Below are 22,844 nucleotides of genomic sequence, written 5' to 3'. Positions count from 1 at the left end.
TGTTGTTTCTACTAATTTGACAAGTGGTAGTCTTCATTGTTTTATAAAACGTTGTTTCCACTAATTGGCTCAAGTGGTAGTCTTCATTGTTTTATAAAAGTGTTGTTTCCACTAATTTGACAAGTGGCATTCTTCATTGTTTTATAAAAGTGTTGTTTCCACTAATTTGCTATAGTGGTAGTTTTCATTGTTTTATAAATCGTTGTTTCCACCAATTGGTTGAAGTTGTAGTTTATTCCAACGAATATAAAACCCTAACCATAATTCATAAAAATATTCTCACTTTTGATCGCATTATTTAACCATCCGATAAACCTAATTATATTTTTTTAATTATGCACTACAGCGATCAGTTAAGGTATTTTCTTTAGATCGAACTGGGTTTTGAATAAGCAAGTAAAGTATCATTATTGAGATGGTGTCCATGCACTTGTCAGAACCCTATCTCAGATGTTAAACAAGAGGGAATTCTCAATAGTCGCGGCACTTGAAGTTATTTTAGGCAGGAATAGAGTAAATTCATCATTGAGACTTTTTTCATTTTTACTAGCTATATGTTTGTGCAACAGCAATACCAAGCGTGGGGCGCGTGTATACCCGAATCAATCGTATTACTCATCAGAATCTCTACTAGCCTATCCCCAAATTGAAATTCTTTTTGGCAGGATTAGAATAAATTAATCTGTGAGACCTTGGGCATGATCAAATACCTCAGACGAAAGGGTTTGACCTCCTGAGTCCAAAACTATAATTAGATCTCAACTCGGTCAAGAAATGATAGAACTATGAGTTAAGAGTTTGTACTTGAAAAAAAACAAAAAACACAGAGACATTCTATGGTCTCTGCCTAATATATTAAACATCAAAGTAGGCAGCTAAACATTTCACAGGTCTATCTAATGCCCTAAACAATAAAGAAGGAAGTTTAACACCTCAGGGGTCTGCCCCGTACGTTAAACAACAAAGAAAGTGGTTTCATGTGTCAGGGCTGTGACTCATACATTAAACAAAAATAGTATTTTAACACTTTACGGATCTTCCTCATACATTAAATAACAAAGAAAGTGGTTTCTTGTGTTAGGGCTGTGACTCATACATTAAACAAAAATAGTATTTTAACACTTTACGGATCTTCCTCATACATTAAATAACAAAGAAAGTGGTTTCTTGTGTTAGGGCTCTGGCTCGCACACTAAACAATGAAGAAAGCAGTTTAACACTTCAGGGCTCTGCCTTATACATTAAACGATAAAAAAAGTCCAGTTGCATGTGTCAAGTTTGAGCCTCAAACACTATAAAACAAAACAACCAGCTTTACGTATCAAGGAAAGAAACTTTCAGAAGCAAAGGTTCTGAGTGAAATATTGAACAAAAAAAGAAGGCTAGTTTCAATCATGTGCCTGTACACCTCAAACATTAAAGAACAAAGAATGCAGCTTCATGTGTCAGGGCTCTGCCTGAAAATTTAAACAACAAAGAATCTAGTTTTGCATGTTAAGACTCAGTCTGAAACATATAACATTACAAAAACGATAATTTCCCATGGTAGGGCTCTGTTTCAAATATTGAAGTACAAAGAGATGATATTTGTTGTACCAGCGCTCTGATTCAGCTGTAAAGAACAAATTAAGGAAACTTGACGTTATAAATTGTTTTAACTATGAAAACAATAGAAAAAAGTTGAGTGTTAAAAATTTTATTAAACTACTTGGAACAGTAAATCTCTATTAAGAATTTAATTACACAATACGATTGGTTATATAAATTAATTTGTCTCCTTATTGAAGAGGAAGTAACATTTATGTTATTAAAACTAGAACCGGAAGATAAAAGATCTTTGCATTATTCAGGGCAGTTCAATATAAACAGTAAAAGTCAGTGTTCAAAGAAAAACTTCGTTTCAAACTGAAGAATATTGTAGTTAAATTAGTTTCCTTTCGATCAACCACGTTGAAAGTCGATTTAACTAATGGAATCAGTGAAGTGATAAACATTTTATCCTACGCTTGAGAGACATTTTAAAAAAGAGTGGGTTTACAAAACAATACACATATCCACTCGAGTTTATTTCAACGTTATAAAACACATGGCTACACTGCTCTATACATGAGTCTCACGACCAGTCTTTCCACAGATCAATATCGCTGTCTCTTCATGTACTTAAGTTTTCCATATACACTAATCTGTTTTCTAATCATTGATGGAGATTATAATCAGGAAATATGTTATGAACCCTTCCCAGTTATAAAATATTCATATTTACAAAGCTCGTGTTATTCCTGTTCAAACTAGGCTTATACAGAAAGCCTTTAACCATGACCAAAGCAGTCATTGATTCGAAAGTTAAACAAATATTTCTGCAACTAGATAGTGGTGTGAAACGTTCTTGCAAATACAAATTCATGGCAAAAGGTATGTATTTGAGAATTGAGAATTTGTCGTTTTATGTGAGTCATATACAAAGATATTTGGTAATGCAATCTAAGACAGAGTGGTGTGAAGTAACAGAAACATAATCTTTGGTGCAAATAAATATCATTTGGAACGTCTAGCTGCAGAAACAGCTGTCGCAGATTTACCAAAAGAAAACTTTCCCTAACGGTTATTTTTTTAATATCACATCATCTCTTACTATTTAAACCTTCACTAAGATCCTAGGTTTCGTGGTGTAAGCTTTTGACCTATTTCAAGAGAAGCAGTCATAGCATATATATGTATAAACGTTTTTCTAAAACACTGCCTAAACACTTAGAGAAGTCATAACTTTTTTATTGGAAATGACAATCCACTGTACTATATATTTTGGGTTTTGGTTTAGTATCATGAGGCTTTATTTTTGTGCTCTATTTCTAGATTATGAATAATATCCTTATTAGCTTAAACAATACACTGAATGATATTTTTGGTTTTGATTTAGTACCACGAAACTCTATTGTTATGCTTTATTTATTAGATTGTGAATAACATCTTTATTAGCTGATATTTTTGGTTTTGATTTAGTATCACGAAATTCTATTGTTGTGCTTAATTTCTTAGATTGTGAATAACATCCTTATTAGCTTAAACAATGCACTGAATGATATTTTGGGTTTTGGTTTAGTATCATAAGACTCTATTGTTGTGTTCTATTTCTTGAATTGTGAATAACATCTTTATTAGTTTAAACAATGCACTGAATGATATTTTGGGTTTTGGTTTAGTATCATAAGACTCTATTGTTGTGCTCTATTTCTTAGATTGTGAATAACATCCTTATTAGCTTAAACAATACACTGAATGATATTTTGGGTTTTGGTTTAGTATCATAAGACTCTATTGTTGTGTTCTATTTCTTGAATTGTGAATAACATCTTTATTAGCTTAAACAATGCACTGAATGATATTTTGGGTTTTGATTTAGTACCACGAAACTCTATTGTTGTGCTCTATTTCTTAGATTGTGAATAACATCCTTATTAGCTTAAACAATACACTGAATGATATTTCGAGCTTAAATATTAATATCATGAGATTCTATGGCGTTCTTCGTTCTAGATTATGAAGACAAGCAATTAAAGCTAAAATAAATTAAGTGAATTAATAACAAATATAGGAATATATGTATAAACCACATATTCTAGTACAATGAAAATGGCAAATTACTAATATTAAAATTACGAAGAACTTTCACTGTAATCCAACTTACCATATCAACTAAATAAGTTTTACACTCTAGGTTTGAGACGCACACAGCAATGCTATTTTGTTTCTGCTGTTTTATTTTCTCTGTGATAATGTAGCAAGTACTGTGAGAAAACCATTTATAAAAATAACTTTACAGTATTAATATTTTAAACGTGAACGGTTAAACGGTCATGGTCAAAGACCCCTTGTACTCACGCATATCCATTTTATTTTAGAACTACTGGCCAAAGAGAGGACAACCAGCTAGCAGCACCGGCCGCAAGTGCGACTACTCTTAACCTAATAGCGGGAACAATTGTTTTTGTTTGCTTGTTTATTGTTAAGTACAAAACTACAAAATGGGCTCTCTGTACTCTGCCCACCAAGTGTATCGAAACCCGGTTTCTAGCATTGTAAGTCCGCAGACATACTGTTGTGCCACTGGTGGAAGCAATGATTGTCACTTTTTTATAATATCCCCATAGTTTAATGGGCGGGGCAGTTCAGTGGCTTATCGTGGATCTTACCTCAGACCTATCGATCAGCAGAGTGGTGCGCTAACCGTTAAGCCACGCCCGGATCCAAAGAAAGTTGGCATACAGATAAAAATATATAACTAGATATTTTATTATCATGAAACCGAATACTTCAAAGCATTTCCTATCAAATTGAGATTTTCTGGTTTCAAGTTAAAAACCCTCCTTAGTTATCTTGATCCAGGTTGAACAAAAAGTTGGGATTTTCAGTTTCATGTTATAAAACCCTCCTCAGTTATCTTGATCGAGATTGTACAGAAAGTTGAGATTTTCTGGTTTCAACTTATAAAACCTTAGTTATTTTGTTTTTGTATTATAAAAGCTGCTCAGTCTGGTTGGTTCCTCTTTGAAGCTATAAAACATGAAATATATCGATATAACCTACAGGTTATGCACTGCGTGATTACAACCCTATGTGATTCACTAACCTAATAGATCCTCTATAAACTTAATCCACGTGATTATAAACCAATAGCGTAATATATCTTGTGTAATCTCAACCAATGTGATTAAATATCACTAGCATAATAGACTATGTGTAATATCAACACATGTGACTAAATACCAATAATATATCCAATAATAAGGAAGCTTTAGGTAGGATTGGTTCTGAATTGACCTATAACATAAAACATAATATGTTACGCTAATTTATGTACTTTTACGCTGATGACAACGAACAAGTTTGTGTGGTAGAAACGCAGATAATATAAACAAGTTCGTTTTGTAGTGACGTCAATAACTCCGAACAAGTTCGTTTGGTAATGAGGCAAAACTATTTTATCCATGTTTTTGGCTATTAAAGGAAAAAGATTTGAATTCATATATCTTTATTACTTTTGAGGATTTTTTGGTTTCAATATATATACTCTAAATATGATAGAATTTGGTTTGTGTTAAATATTCGCACCTAGCTATACAAGATCCGGCTATACTAACCGTTCCTAATTTTGAATTGATAGACTATAGAGGAGGTAACTAACAACCAGCACCCATCGTTAACAGTAGGGATAATTTAATCGAATAGTGGGGTGCAATCACTCTTATAGCACCTATGGCCCCAATATAATGTAGCGCGATTTTACAGCAACGTGACACAAGCCATAGACCCTCGTATCCATAGACTGTCAAGTTAACCAATAGACCACGCCCGGCACATCTCACAGTACGGATTGAAGTATTAAACATTATTAAATATTACTTCAGTGAGTACGTCATGTTATGCTCTGTAGATGTGATCTTGTTACTGCGTATAAAATGACCAGGCACAATTAATTTCTGCTATGCGAAAAAAACAAACAATCTTTCATATCGCTTTTATAATGTAAAGCGTATTTATAACTTTAAACAACAATTATATATTTTTGCCTAAAGATGGCGTGGTAACTAAATAGGTTATATTATTTAACAGTTTAGTGTTTCTAAATAACATTGTTTAAAAATACCTGCAAAAGCCAAATAAGTTAGCCCCAACATTTTATCTTACAGTTTGCATGAAGTATTTACATTTTAAAACCAACTTTGTTGTTTTAAACAGTTTTGTCTTATAAGAGAGGACACTGCTACAATTTTATTTTATAATCAAACTATAAGTCACGGTGTTTGAATATCACATTTGAAGAATTGACTGAATTCAATCATAGTAACTTTATTTCCCAATCTTTTTCTTGAAACTTAATATCACAGTTCTTCTAATTATGTTTTTATATCCGATATATGGAAAATCATTTTAACAAAAGTGTGTTTTATGTGTATGGTGTTTGAATTAACTATAATTCGCTGCAGTGTGTGTGTGTGAATAATATCTAACATGATATTCTAATCATTTTTTATGAATTAGTCAGCAGGCAAGCTATTTAAGACAATATAGTGTTTTCTTTCATCATCAAAATTGTACATTTCGACAAGAAATTCCTATGAAACCCACCTTATTTGTTCTAACAAGTGACTCGAATGACAGGCTGAGCTTCGTGTTGCTTTTTTATCGAAATTTATAATTGTGTTGACAAGAGAAAAAAAAACATTAAAGTATTTTCAAGCTCTTCAGTTAAGTTAAAGGTCGTGAAAGGTTTCTAAGCCTGTATTTCTCCCTTCGATTGCTCTTAACCATTCCTGTCTTATTTATTCAACATTATCTTTTTTTTTCCCTCCACTGTGACTGCGCCATGCATATATGGATGCAACCTCTGACGGTGATGCATCCTGACAAACATTTTCACTTTCCTCGAGTTCCGCTGGTGTCGCTTCACATGTTGCCATGACAACGTACATTATTCCTCTGGTGATCCTCTGCAGCCACAGAGCTAAGGGCACCACCGAGTCCACAACTTATGTGTAGTGGTATTTACAGCTTCACTTATGTGAGCACCTATCACTTGGCTCTCATTAGGCGAATGGCAATACTGAACTGATATAAGGTCCAACTTCTGAGAGTATCGCCGGTTTTGAACGGAAAGGTTCATCCAAGTGAGGAGCAACAACAAACACTGTTGATTATATTCTGCCTGTTGTTTCATTTAGCATGTCTACTTAGAGAGTGTGTTACGTAATGCCAGCGGTGTTCTGTACTCAGGTGTCTAGTAATGGTAAGTTGTATGAATTGTTTGAATTTTCTGTACAGTATTATGTTGCTTAAACGTTTTTAGCACTTGTCTTTTGCTGGTCAATAAGAATGATTGAAAATGAATCTTCTTAAGGGTTTTTTGGTACTTTAAATATGATCAATCTATTGGATTAGGTTAAAAGGAGTAAAATACACGATATTCAGTTTGTTATCAAAATTTTCGCGTACAGCTGCACAACGACTATCTGACTATAGCCTTCTCTAATTTAGAACTAACAGGCTAAAGGAAGGCAGCACCCACCATCAACAGATGGAATTCTCTTATGTGAACGAGTAATGGGATTTGACCGTCATTCTTATCGTGCACCCATGGCCCCAAAATAAGCTTTGAACTCTAAGATTCTCAGTCCGGTCACGCTAACCATTAGGCCACGCCAGGTCCCACGATTTTTAAGATTGAGAAGGAAAAGTACTACTATTTAAACGTGGCATTACTTACCCACCAATGTACTCAAGTAAAAGAAACATGAATAATTATTGGTTTTCATAAGTCAGATAAATAAGCAAACTGCAGTTCCTAATTTTTAATTTATGACTCAAGTTCACATCCATTAGTTATAAGCTAACTAAATACATATCCACTGTATATAACAAAGTGTTTAAATACGTAGATAAGTAGATAGGTAAGTAAAGAGACAGATAGGAATCTACGTGGGTACTTATAAACTGTAGAGAATTATTTAATCTGTACGTGTGCTTATAAACTGAAATTTTACGAACACTTTTAATCAAAGGTGAGATATTAAATGTGTATAGGTACTTATACGGCGTAGTCAGATATTGAATATGTAAAGATACTTATAAGACAGAGTGAAATATTGACTAGGTGCTGAAACCTTTATGCTGAACTGACTTTCATTCTATAAAGGTGCCTATAACAAAATAATGAAGTAGACAGACAATTTTGTATTTCCAATCCCACCTTCGAATAATTTGCAGTTATATAGATCAGTGATTATCATCAGCCTAATCAATCTGACTAAACATGAATGTGTTATCTAATGACGAGCACCCCCCCCCATGGAGAACCTACAGCAAAAAAAAATGACACATAAAAAACGGGTTTCGATACTCGTTGGGCACAGAACAGATGGCCCATTATGTAGCGCTTTTTGCTTAACAATAAACCCAACGATGACCTATACTATGGGTTGAATCGCTGTAATAATTTACATAAGAATTTTCATACTCTAAAAGTTGCTGTTGTCATATTTTCATCTTAGCCTTAATTCACAAGTGTTGGTGTAGAAATCAAACTAAGTTTTAGCTGAAAGTGTAGTGAGAAAATTGTATTTTAGTTTAAAGGTGATAGTGTGTAGATGAAACTAAATTTTAGTTTACAAGTCTTAGTGTCGAAGTTGTGTTTTAGTTTGAAGGTGTTGGCAAGGAAATCAAACTGAGATTTAATTTACAGGTGTTAATGTAAAATTAAACTGAAATTAGTTCACAAATATTAGTGTAGAAAGTTTGTTATAATTTACAGGTATTAGGTATGAGTTTAGTTTACAGTTGTTAATGGGAATATTGCGTTTTAGTTTACAAGTATAAGTGTAGAAATGAAACTAAATTTCACTTTACAGTTGTTGATGTGGAAGTTAACCTTAGTATTAGTTTACTGGTGCTATTTTGAAATTAAAGCTGAATTTCATTTTTAGACGCTATTATGGAAGTTGTGTTTTTTGTTTTCAGGTGTTAATGTGAAAGTAAATTGAGTTTTACTTTACAAGAGTTAGCGTGAAAGACGTTTTTTGGTTTACACGTTTAAGAGGGAAAATATAGTTTAGTCTAGAAGTGTTACCGTAGATATAAAACTAAGTTCAGTGTACATGAATTGTTGTGGACGTTGTGTTATATTTTACACTTGTTATATTTTGAACATTGTATTTTAGTTTATTGGTGTTAGAGGGGAAGTTAAACTACGATTAGTTTACAGGTGCTATTGTGGGAGTTAAGATTATGTTTAGGGATGATAATATGTAAATACAACTGAATTTAGTTTGCATGTGTTATATTTGTAATAAAACTCAGTTATTTTTATAAGTGTTAATTTAGAAGTTGTGTTTTAGTTTACAGGTACTATTGTGGAAATTGTATTTTTATTTACAGATGTTAGTGTGGAAATGAAATAAGTTTAGTTTACAGATGCTACTGTGGAAGACTTATTTAACAGTTGTTGGTATGCAAATAAAATAAGTTTAGTTTACAGGTGCTATTGTGGATAACTTATTTAACAGTTGTTGGTATGCAAATAAAATTGATTTCAATTTACAATTGTTAATGTGAAAGTTATGTTCTTAGTTTCGAGATTTCAGTGTGCAAATGAAACAGTTTACACCACAGGTTTTAGCGTGGAAATTCTATTTCAATTTGAAGGTTTTAGTATGGAAATAGTATTTTAGTTTACAAATTTTAGTTAACAGATGTTAGTGTGGAAATTAAACTAAGTTACGTTTGTAAGTTTTAGCGTGGAAGTGAAACTGAGTTTTAATTTAATTTTGAAGACAATGGACCCAGTTGGATTAGTTTCTAGGTATTGTGGTTAAAATTGGGTTTTATTGTACAGGTCTTTTTATTGAAATTAAACTGAGTTTTAGTTTACAAAGATTAGTGCGGAAATGAAACTGAACTTCTTTTACAGGTTTAAAAATATTCGTTTATAAGTGTTAGTGTAGAATGGAAGTCATGTTTTATATTGCAGATGTTATTTTTGAAATCAACTTGCAATTAGTTTACAGCTATTACTGTGGAAGTTGAATTTTAGTTTACATGTGTTATTATGCAAATGAAACTGTGTTTAATTTATAGATTTTTGTGTAGAAATTATACTACTTTTATTTTATAGGTATTAGTATGGAAGTTGCATTTTACTTTACAATGAACCTAGTTTTTAGTTTACGAGTGTTAGTGTAGAAGTGAAACTGTGTTTAGTTTAAACATATTTCTATGGAAATTTTGTTTCACTTTACATATATTAGCGTGAAAATTGTGATTTAGCTAACAGGTTAGTGTTGAAATTTAACTGCGATTGGTTTCCAGGTGTTATGATGGAAAACGGGGTTTATTGTACGGGGTTTGCTGAAATTAAACTGAGCTTTAGTTTACAAAGATCAATGTAGAAATGAAATTTAACTTTCTTTACAGGTTTAAAGGTTATCGTGTGGTGTAAAAATTGTGATTTAATTTATATGTATTAGTTTCATTTATAGACAATAGTGTGAAAATTGTATTTTAATTTACAGGTGTTATTATGCAAATGAAAATGTGTTTAGTTTGCATTAATTTGTGTGTAAATTAAAATGAACTTTGTTTACAGGTGTTAGTGTGGAAATAAACCTATATTTATTTTATAGGTGTTTGTGTGGATATCAAACTGTGTTAGTGTAAAAAGTTTGTTTCAGTTTCCAGGTGTTAGTGTGGAAATAAACCTATATTTATTTTATAGGTGTTTGTGTGGATATCAAACTGTGTTAGTGTAAAAAGTTTGTTTCAGTTTCCAGGTAATAGTGTGGAAATTTTGTTTGAGTTTACAGGTATTGGTGTGGAAATAAAACTAAGTTTAATTTATAAGTTTTAGTGTGGAAATGAAGCTAAGTTTTAATTTCAATTTGAAGAAAATGAACCCACTTTGATACAAATAAAGTATAGAGAAGACTTGAATGTGTAATGAAAATAAATATTTCTTTTTTTACCATGTGAAACCTGTTATAAAGTTTTTTTCATTACTCATTCAATATCTCACCAAACTTAGTTTTTGTTTTCAGATGTTTGTGGTGAACTTACGTTGAACTATAGTTTACAAATGTTAGTGTGGAAATTAAACCACCTTTAGTTTACTGGTGTACTGCGGAAGTTATATTTCAGTTTACAGGAGCTTTCGTGGCAACTGAAGTTTGTGTAATTTACAGGTGTTCGTATATAAATGAAACAGTTTCAGTCTATAGGCGTTTGTATGGAATTTAAACTCATTTTAATTTACAAGAGTTAGTGTGGAAAGTTTAATTTACATGTGTTAGCGTGGAATTTGTGTTTTAGTTTACAGGGATTTGTATGGAATTTAAACTAAAATTTGATTTACAGGTGTTAGTGTTAAAATTAAATTGTGTTTTAGTTTAGATGTGTTAGTGTTAAAGTTAAATTGCGTTTTATTTTACATGTGTAAGTATGGAAGTAGAGTTGTGTCTTAACTTATAGGTTTTAACGCGGAATATAAAATGTTATTTTAGTTTACAGGTTTTAGTGTAGAAATTAAATTGAATTTTGCCTTTAGGTTTATTCTTAATAAAGTTGCTAAGTAACAATTTACAAGTTTAGTGTTATTAGTTAACTTTATTCTGAACATTAATAATTCAATTTTAAACAGGCTAAGTTATATTTAAATTGAGAAAACCTTTCAATAAAAACTTTTTACGTGTAGTCTAGCTTTGTTAGCGTCTCAACTCAAGGCTTGGTTAAAACGATGTTTAAACTTCTTTATATATCTAATGTATGTACATTATTTATTTGAGCAAAATGTTTCATTATTTATATCTGTCAATTTTGCCAGTAAAGACAAGCAAACACAACATTTTAAAAGTTTTAAACGCGAAGGTATGAATTGTGTTTCCAGTCACTTTACTATTGCCAGATCTTTCTCAGTATTGTAACATGAAAGGTATTGAAAACGACAACTAACAGAAACAATTCAATTGATGTGGATGGTGTTGGATTCTTGAGCAATTGAAGTCAAGGCCTGTTGTCCTTCTCGACTATGATAAGCTACTTAAAATGCTGTTTTGACTCCTGTTACTTGTAAAGACTTGAGGCTTTCCAATGAGGGAGAATATATATGTATATATATATAAAGATTTTTCTCTGAAAAAGTAGAAAGTCTAAGAAAAGAAAAGAACACTACAACTTGATTTTAGAATTTTAATACAGGTGTGAAGCTGTTTCAAAACTCCACAATATGTTTTGTCTGGTGTAGCCAAATAAAATATTTCCTTCTAATAACCACTAGAATATTCAAAATACAATATGTTTTGTCTGGTATAACCAAATAAAATATTTCATTCTAATAACCATTAGATATTTAAAATACAATAATGTTTTGTCTGGTATAACCAAATAACATATTTCCTTCTAATAACCACTAGAATATTTGAAATACAATATGTTTTGTGATAATCAGAATGGTACTGCATTTAAAGGACGTATTTTCTACCTATGAAGCTTATCTTCGTTTCAGAAAAATCACACGTTTGAAAAGATCTATTAGTATTCCCCCAGGTGGGACACCGGTAAGTTTGAGGGATTATAAAGCTCAAATTCGGAATTCGATACCAACTTTGGCCAGAGCACAGATAGCTTATTTCGTAACTTTGTGCTAAACAGCAAATAAACAAATCGTGTGATGGTTAATGACTTCTGAACACAAATTCCTATCATCTATAAATACTAAAATGTACACCTTACACAGCAACAGACCAGAATACAAAAGGGCACATGATCCAAGTTAAAAGTTATTCATAGTAACTGTCTTTGGAAATGTTTCAGCGAAATAACAGCAAACTGATTAGCTTCAAAAGAAGACTTTTTCAGAGGTTTAGTTACCTTTGAAGATCCCGAGATTCTTGTCAAGGTCACTTAAAAAGTATCTATTATCAAAAATGAAATACCAGCGAATTCTTGCGGCCATCTATCAAAAGAGAACTTCTCTGGTAACAAAACAACAACTGATGGCAAAGAACCAGAGATTATTTCATTTTTATACCATAGAAAAGGTAACAAACAAAATAATTTGGTGAGTGGACAGCTTAGGGGTAATTAATAAAAAAAGAAGAACTGTTTCGTTAACCAAAATTGTGATGGTATTTGAGTTTTACATATTAGAGTAATGATTTAATGATTTCACACCTTAGATTTAGAACGTTAATGCTGTTATTTGTCAAGAATTACTTTATTGTTAATCACGAAAGTTTAAGCATACTGTACAATGGGGGGGAGCAATTATGTAATATACAGGTATTTTATGACGCTCATCTTTTCATTGTTGGAATGGTTTGATTTGTATTCGAGGTACATACCCTTATCTGTGGGTAGTTTTCCTAAAACACCTGTAGCATACGAGTTATGTGTCTTGGTAAACAACACTTCTTGAAATGTAAGATCACTATCTCCTTCCATTTCTATTGTGAATTATGTCGCTAGATATTGTTCGTTTAGGTGGTTTTTATTTTTTATGATCTTGTGTGTACCTAAATTTAGGCTGAACCATAACAAGGATCACTCCTCAGCTCAGCTTCTTTCACTTTGATCGTTTTAAAAACATGACCTAAACGAATATATTCTTTTTAAATTTTTGCCATTTTAAATAAAAAACTAAATATTTTAGGGGATTGGTTTAGTTATTTTATGTCAAAGCCACATTTGGCTATTTGCTGTGTCTACCGCGAGAATCGAACTCCGGATTTTAGCATTGTAAGTTTGTAGACTTACAGCTGTCCCACAGAAGGACCTTATAGTTAATAGATGGCCACTTCAGACCGTGAAGGAACCAGGTATTTTATGTATTTGAAAGTGCAGTCAGATGTATTCGTCGATTCACAACAAAGAGCTATTCTTGTCCCGAAATGTATCTTGATATTTATTACATTTGTTTAACTATTAAGCCTAAAACTTGTGCTTAAGTACTTTTTGACAGCAGACGTTTTTACTATATTGGTTAAAATTGGAGTCTCAATTACTAATTAATATTTAGGTCTAGTACACATTCGTGAGAGGATAAGTTTATAAGTTGATAGAGAGAGAGAAAAAAAAATTATTCAGTTATTTTGCTTGTTATTACGATTTCATTTTTCTTTTCATTAAAAGGGATATTAACGGTTTATTCTAGTCACCCAAAAATACCACCATTTATAGTGATATAAAAGTCAAACACGTACAGTCATTAATTTCTTTCTCTCTCTCTCTCTCTCTCTCTGTGTTGTGTGCTTTTAGAAGTATTACCTAAGTTTCATTCTATTGAGAAATTAAAATCAAAATCTATAAAAGTTACTATACCCTTTTATTTGGTGTGTCTGTTTTCAAAAACTTTCTAAAAAACATATTCTGTCTGTTATTTTTGAATTACATCTACTTCTTGATTGTTTTTTTTTCAGAAAATAATTATTCAATGGTCTTATAAAGCATCATTATTTTATACTTCTGTTGGACTTTTTGATAAAAATACCATTAAATTATAATTCATTTTTCTGAGATCATAAGCTTTAAAAAATCGATAAATGTTTTAAAATATAATCCAGCTGTTTCTTATGAAATAATAAATATTCTAATGGAGATCCTTTTTTATTTACATGCCAATTTCTCAAACCCCTTAACTCAATACCAAAGTAATTATACAGTGAAGATTTTGTTTCTACTACGTTTTTCTTAACTATCATATACCTATCTATTTTACATTGGTTTTGCTGAAGATTAGCATCAAATTTGACAAAAGACGAGCTTTCCATGACAAGATATTTTGTCTACTTGTTGAGAGACCATCATCACAAAAGCTAAAAACATTCTCCCATAAAATAAAAGTCAAATGACAGATACGATCTGTAATGTTTACGAAGGTTTGCATTTCAAGAATTGTGGTATTTTCAACAATTTTTAAATTCTTCACAGTCAGAACAGGATTAGAGTTGCTCAGAAACCGTTACATTTCAGTAAAAAGAAGGTGGACAAATATGAAAATTCAGCTCACTTGTCTTTAGATGTTTTTCTAATGGTACTAATCGACGGTTAATCTTTGACAGACTTTCTTTTAATAATTTCTAGAATATTTTTCTCGCCACAAAGAAAGTAACTCTAGCCAGGCAACATTAAACCCACTTATTACTGATCAGAGTTATTTAAGGTTCATGTGTGATTTCATGAAACGTAACTTTTATATTATGATAAATTAAGTGTTCCTTCTTTTCTCACTCGGTGAGTTTTTTTGTTGTTGTTGTTTCTTTTTCAGAGAACTTTCTCGTCAAGGAAATGCCTTCGAAGATTTATAGTGTTTAATAAATTAAGTGTAACAAAATGCTTAGTCCTAGGACAAGTTTAGTAAGTTCTTTTTTATAGTTAACAGTGGAGCAACATCGTCAAACACGAGCCTTTTATATAGTTATACTATCAAAGTTTATATTTTTCTATATATTCAAAGTAGTTTTTGTGTTTGTTTTAATAATTCCCAAAGAATTTTAATCAAGGAGATTAGGATATATGTTATTTTTCAGTCTTGTTGTCTCATGACGGGCTTTAACATGCTTTTTTTACTTATCTTTTACATGCAAAGAAAATACTCTAATATTCTGTGAGAAGATTTAATATGTATTTAACGTTTGCCCAGTAACTTTTTCCTGCATCACGTGTATTAATTCGTCTTTGTTTTTTCTACATTCGGTAAAGATTTTCTATTGTTAAAAGTTCTTCCATTAAATTAACTCTTCTTTATTATAACATTTCTTTATATATATATGTATGTAAACAAAGAAAGAAGTAACCTCTGTAGTGATCTTTAATCTGTTTAAGTAGGCTTAACAAATTTAAGGCATACAGACAGCCAAATTTCAGAAAATTATTACCTGTTCGAAATATAAATAATAATAAAAAATAGTACTGTTACTATAAATAAGTTATATAGTCAGCGAGAAAATTCTGCAAGTAAGTTTATAGGTAAGTTAGGTGTGGGTACTATTAGTCTCGGCATTCTGTTGGGACGTTGTTTGTGAAGTTAGACGCTTAACAACAAACAAACAAATTTAACATAAAATTCATTATTAATATGAACTTTCGAGTGAAGGTATAGAAGAATGTATAATAATACTTAGACCACACTATATCCAGTGCCGACGAGGCGTTTCTCCCAATACCAGGGCTGTTCAGGCCGGCTGGAATACGACAGTGGTTTAGATGCTATTTAGAATAGCAAATTCCTTGAGAACAACTGTTTCAGTGCGAACTAAATTCATTTGTTGAGGTGTTATTTTTCATCAAATTTACTTATGTCACAGCACATCGGAATTAGAGTAAATATTATGTAACACGATATTATTTCTATATGAGCATTTGCGCTGTGTGTATCATTTTCATCAATGTATCCTCCACAGTTTTAAATTTTCTAGCCTAAGTTATTTATGTAAATCAGTATAGTGTTATTTTCGAAAACTCAAAACTAGAAGAAAAGTGGCAATGTTTAATGGAGTCATTTTATAAGACACGCTGTGAGGTGTTCAATGTTCATAAAGGAAATTGAGACAAAATGAAACCTGTATTTATTTCGTAAGATTTTTCATGATGTATTCACAATTTTACGGGAAACTAAAACAAAATGAAACCCGTATTTATTTTGTAAGATATTTCGTGATGTATTTAAAATTTTATTGGAAACTGAAACAAAATAAAACCCGTATTTATTTTGTAAGATATTTCGTGATGTATTTAAAATTTCATTGGAAATTGAAACAAAATAAAACCCGTATTTATTTTGTAAAATATATCATGGTGTGCTTGCAATTTTAAGGGAAACAGACAAAATATAACTCAAGTATTTATTTAGTGAGATATTTCATGGTATATTTATTTAGTGAGATATTTCATGGTGTGTTTTCATTGTTAAGAGAAACAGACAAAATAAAACTCAAGTATTTATTTAGTGAGATATTTCATGGTATATTTATTTAGTGAGATATTTCATGGTGTGTTTTCATTGTTAAGAGAAACAGACAAAATAAAACTCAAGTATTTATTTAGTGAGATATTTCATGGTATATTTATTTAGTGAGATATTTCATGGTGTGTTTTCATTGTTAAGAGAAACAGACAAAATATAACTCAAGTATTTATTTAGTGACATATTTCGTGATGTGTTTACATTTTAAATAGAAAATAAGACAAAACGAAACTCAACTCGTTATTTAGAAAGACATTATGTTATGTGTTTACATCGAAAGGGAAACTGAGACAAAAGGACCTTCAAGTGTTTATTTTTAAGCGTTATGTACTTTCCCCCTTTTCTCTACTACATAAAACTATAACATATTCATTTGCAGTTTCTCATATTTCTGTAGACTACGATGTTTAACTGATTCCTATGTGATATACATTCTGAAGAACTAATTAATGTAATCTTAGATTTTGATCTTATTCCAAATCTAGTGGCGTAATTACCGAAGCCAAATAATTACTTAAAACATCATAAGGACATTGGAATGATAGTCTAAGCCTTTCGATCTTCCTTACGTTCAAAACACGTAGTACATGTTTCGATTTATCTGAAAATTTCTATTTAAATGATAGCAAAAAACTAATTACGTTTATATCATTGCGTAGGCTCATTTACCAAAAGAACTTGAGCAGCGTTTGGATAATAGACCGATAACCATAGTCAGCTGATTGTCTATTGTAGCAACGATTAATGTTTTAATTAATTTTAGATAATTCTCCAAACTTCCTGTGGTTCAATTAAACTCGACATAGTGTGAAAGCTAAGAATGTAATTATTGGCTCAAAATCTTATATTGTAGTTTACAAACACGTAGATAATAGTTAATGTGATCTTTAATTTAGCGGATAGAAATAAAAATTTCTATGTTAAGAGATATCACATTATTATCATAAAGTACGCCTTACTTTCTTTGTACAGGACTAATTCATTATCAAACATGATATCACATTTAGTTTGGATAAGACCAGTTCGTTACCATAGAAGATCAAAGTCATATCATACAGTATATGTCAAGAGTTTAGAAGGACTAAAACATTATTATGCATGATATCTCGTGTGTTTTATATAAGACTATATACATATATATATATATATATTATCCTATATTTTATATATTATCCTACAGAGAATCTCATGCACTTTGTATAAGATCAACTGATTATCATACAGGGTTTCATATGTACTCTGTATAAGACCAGGACATTATCATAACGAGTATCTTATCTGATTTGAAAACGACTAGGTTGTTGTTTTACTGGATATATCAACGAAAGTTAGAACAAAGATGAGGCGTGAACGTGTTGACACTTGTTTCCATATAAACTTGTTGTTCCGTAATAGAGGATATTAACTTTGTTTTAGGTTACTTAGCACGATATTGTGTATTTACCTACTATATTTCATGTTCTTTGTATAGGGTCAGATTATTATCACATAGAATAAGCCATATTCTTTCTACACAACTAGGTCCTTATCATTCAGAATATCTTATGTGCAACGAATTTGAAGCACGGATAATGTTAAATTGATCCACACAACACAGAAAATGTCATTTTTTGCACTTACGTTGAGTGCACGTACATTTTAGGATCCCAAACTCTTCACGATAAGAAGGGCAAATGGCTCAGTGAGGGATTCTACTAAATCAAGTCTGAAAAGTTACTATGACTGAAACCTTTTCATTGTGGTCACATTTAACTAGAACGTATACTAAGGAATCGTTTAATATTTATTCAAATTGATAGCTTATAAAGTATTTATGTTTCACTTTGCAGGATATAATATAATTGTTTAAGTTTAACTTCATAGATTGTCAATTGTATATGTTTTACTTGAAAGGATATATAGAGGATTGTATGATATTTAACTTAATAGCTTGTATGGTGTTTATGTTTTACTGGACAGGATATAGAGGATTGTATGATATTAACTTAATAGCTTGTATGGTGTTTATGTTTTACTGGACAGGATATAGAGGATTGTATGATAGTTAACTTAATAGCTTGAATAGTGTTTATGTTTTACTGGACAGGATATAGAGGATTGTATGATAGTTAACTTAATAGCTTGAATGGTGTTTATGTTTTACTTGACAGGATATAGAGGATTGTGTGATATTCAACTTAATAGCTTGTATGGTGTTTATGTTTTACTGGACAGGATATAGAGGATTGTATGATATTCAACTTAATATCTTGTATAGTGTGTATGTTTTACTTGACAGAATATAGAGGATTGAATGATATTTAACTTAATAACTTGTATGGTGTTTATGTTTTACTGGACAGGATATAGAGGATTGTATGATATTTAACTTAATAGCTTGTATGGTGTTTATGTTTTACTGGACAGGATATAGAGGATTTTATGATATTTAACTTAATATATTGTATGGTGTTTATGTTTTACGTGACAGGCTGCAGAAGGATTGTGTTATGTTTAACTAGACGGATTGTAAACTATTTGTTTCCCTTGACAAGATATAAAACGATTATTTACTATTTGACTTGATAACTTGTAAAGTGTTATTCTTTGCTTGGCTGGACATACAAGTATTGTTTAACATTCAACTTGATAGCTTGTAAAGTGTTTATATTTTCCTCGACTGAATATAAAGGTGTTATTTAATCTTTTATTTGATAGTTTGTAAAACATGTTTATACTTTTAATGGCTGGAGACGGCTTGAATGGGTAATGAAGAAAAACTTTAATATAAGTTTAACATAACAGCAAATGTACAACGTTTCGACAAGGTTTTGTCATCATCAGGTACCATGTTTATACTTTACTTGACTGGATAGAGACGGAGAATTTGAATTTTAACGTCATAGCTTATAAGCTTTTATGTCCTACTTGGCAGAATAGACATGTATTGTTCAAGAGTTAAGTTGATAGTTTGTAAATTGTTTATCTTTTACTTGAGGATATATAGTTTGTAAAGTGTTTATTTTTACTTGAGGAGATATAGTTTGTAGAGTGTTTATTTTTACTTGAGGAGATATAGTTTGTAGAGTGTTTATTTTTACTTGAGGAGATATAGTTTGTAAATTGTTTATTTTTACTTAAGGAGATATAGTTTGTAGAGTGTTTATTTTTACTTGAGGAGATATAGTTTGTAGAGTGTTTATTTTTACTTGAGGAGATATAGTTTGTAGAGTGTTATAATTTAACTTGATACTTTGTTAAGTTTGGAGATGGCTTGAATGGGTTTTGAAAGAAACTTTATTACTAATGTACATTTGTAATAAAGTTTTTCATTACCCATTCAAGCCGTCTCCAAACTTTATTTTCTAAAAAGTGGGTTCCTTGTCACAAAAGTTTTATGTTTTATATGACTGAATATTAAATGTTTAATATTACCGTGATACTTTGTAATATGTTTATGTTTTAATTAACTGGATATAAAATAATTGTTTAATATTTAACTTGATATATTGTAAAGTGTTATACTTATCTTTATGTGTAAGTGTTTATCTTTTTACTTGATAGTTTCTAGAGTATTTACGTTTTACTTGACAGTTTATATTGAAGTGTTCAATGTTTAACTTGATCGTTTGTAAGGTGTTTATCTTTTACTTGACTGGATAAAGAGGGATTGTTCAATATTTAACCTGAAACTTATAAAGTGTATTAAGTTTTATTTAAGAGATTATAGAAGAATTATTTAATATTTAACCTGATACTTCTTAAAATCTTTATGTTCAACTTGACTGGATAGAGAGGGATTTTTAATCTTTATATTCACAGCTTGTGAAGTGTTTATGTTTTACTGGACTCAATGTGAAATTATTATTTCATACTTAAATTGATAGCTTCTGAAGTGTTTATGTTTTGCTTAACAAGATATATAGGAATGTTTAATATTTACCTTGTAAAGTGTTTTATGTTTTACTTGACAGAAAATACAAAATTTGTTAAATTTCCCTTGATATCTTATAATGTATTTATGTTTAACTTGACAGAATATAGAGGGATTGTTTAATGTTTAACTTCATTGCTTCTAATGTGTTTACATTTTACTTTACTGAATATAAAGTGTTTGTTTAATATTTTACTTGATAACTTGTAAAGTTTTTACCTTTTCCTTAGCAAAATATAGAAAGATTTTTTAAATAATTCCATTGAAAGCTGTTGAAATGTTTAATTTTAGATTAACTTGATAAAGAGAGATGGTTTAATATTCAACTTGAATGATTATAATGGGGTAGCTTGTAAAGTTTTTGTGTTTAGATTTGCATGATGTAGAGGAATTATGTAATATTTAACTTGAAAACGTTTAATGTTTTAGTTGAAGGAGTATAGGAGAATTCTTTAATATTATACGTTTTAGCGTTTGCGTTTAAATTGGCATGATGTAAAGGAATTATGTAATATTTAACTTGAAAACGTTTAAAGTGTTTTATGTTTTAGTTGAAGGAGTATAGGAGAATTCTTTAATATTATACGTTATAATTTGTAAAGTGTTGATGTTTCACTTGACAGGATGTAGAGGGATTTTTAACCGTACTCTCATACTCTCTAAAGTGTTTATGCTTTACTTGAAAATATGTATACAAACGTTTTAATATTTATCTCGATAATTTGTACTTTGTTTAGGTTTAACTTCACTAAATAATGAGGGATTGTTTAATATCTAACTTCATAGCTTCTCAACTATTTCTGTTTTACTTGGCAGCATACAGAGAGATTGGTTAATGCTTAGCTTGATAACTTAGAAGTGTTTATATTTTACTTTACTGGATCGAGAGATGTTGTTTAATACTTAATATGATAACTTAGAAATTGTTTGTGTTTTACCTGGCATGATAAATAGAGATGGTGTGATATTTAACTTCATATCTTGTAAATAATTTATGTTTTACTTGTCTTGTTATAAAGGGTTTGTTTAATACTCAATTTCATATTTTGTAATATTTCATATTTTTACTTGGCAGTGTATACACTGATAGTTTAATATTTAACTTGATAGCCTGTGAACTTTTATTTATGTGTTTACGTCCAACTTGACATAGAGGAACAACTTAAGGCTTATACATCATAGTTAGTAACTTGTATATCTTTTACTTGACAGGATGTAGAAGGATTGTTTAACCTTTAACTTGATATATTCTACAATATTTAAGTTTGATTTCACTGAATATAGACAATTTTTTATAGTGTTTAATATTTGATTTGAAAACTTCTAAGGTTGTTTATGTTTTACTTGAAGAAATGTAGAATATTTCTTTAAATATTTAACTTCATATTTTGTACAGTGTTTTGTTCAACTTGACTAGATATACAGCGATATTTAATCTTTATCTTGATAGCTACTAAAGTATTTATGCTTTACTTGACAGTATATATATATAAGGATGGTTTAATATTTATTTAGATAGTTTAAACATTTCATCATGTTTAATTTCACTAGATTTAGAGCGATTGTTTGATATTTAAATTGATAGCTTGTGAACTATTTCTTTTTTTACTTTGATATTTAACTTGACAACTTAGAAAATATTTATATTTTACTTCATTGGATCCAGGAGTATCATTTAAAAGTTAACTTGATAACTTAGAAAGTGTTTATATTTTACGTAACAGAATACAGAATAAATTGTTTGATATTTAACTGATAGTTTTTAAAATGTTATGTTCAACTTGACTTAACCGATATGGATTACTTAAAGTTTATTTAAAGTGTTTATCTTTTACTTGAGTAAGAATATAGGGATTGTTTGTTGTTTAGTTCGATAGTTTGTAAAGTGTTTATGTTTAATTTGATAGGATATACAGTGATTGTCCAATATTGAACTTAATAGCTTGTACATTGTATATTTTTTTATTTAACATGATATGTAGGGATTACTTAATATTTAGCTTGGTATTTGTATAGTGTTTATCTCATATATATATACTTCGCGACATTTATAGATATTGTTAGAGTATTTAACTTGATAGCTTGCCAAATTTTGGTTTTTGACTTGGCAGAATATATAGAGAATATTTTATGGTTAGTTTGATAACTGGTGATGTACTTACTCCCTTATTTCATATCGAGCGAGTTCTTAATGTATTTCATAACTTATAAAATGTTAATGTTTTACTTGGCAGGATATATAGAGTATATTTTATGGTTAGTTTGATAACTGGTGATGTACTTACCTCTTTATTTGATATCGAGCGAGTTCTCAATGTATTTCATAACTTATTAAGTGTTAATGTTTTACTTGGCAGGATATATAGAGTATATTTTATGGTTAGTTTGATAACTGGTGATGTACTTACCCCTTTATTTGATATCGAG

General features: G+C 30.3%; 1 protein-coding gene across 3 annotated transcripts in view; it reads left to right on the top strand.

Moving 5' to 3' along the window:
• LOC106470999 (neuropilin and tolloid-like protein 1) overlaps positions 1 to 22,844 on the top strand; it is a 169,922-nt gene that overhangs the window by 15,995 nt on the left and 131,083 nt on the right. For 2 of the 3 annotated variants that reach the window (XM_022400470.1, XM_022400477.1), the window contains exon 1: positions 6,556 to 6,784. The exons of the other annotated variant lie outside the window; for it this stretch is intronic. In XM_022400470.1, coding sequence (XP_022256178.1) covers positions 6,748 to 6,784 — 37 coding nt within the window. In that variant the 5' untranslated portion in view covers positions 6,556 to 6,747. Of the gene's footprint in view, positions 1 to 6,555; positions 6,785 to 22,844 lie in introns of those variants that run through there. 3 annotated transcript variants of the gene reach the window in all.

The sequence above is a fragment of the Limulus polyphemus genome, unplaced genomic scaffold (assembly GCF_000517525.1).
Source record: "Limulus polyphemus unplaced genomic scaffold, Limulus_polyphemus-2.1.2 Scaffold109, whole genome shotgun sequence".
Lineage (NCBI taxonomy): Eukaryota > Metazoa > Arthropoda > Merostomata > Xiphosura > Limulidae > Limulus > Limulus polyphemus.
The sequence above is the reverse complement of the archived record's forward strand: the minus strand, read 5'-3'. Positions and strand labels throughout refer to the sequence as shown.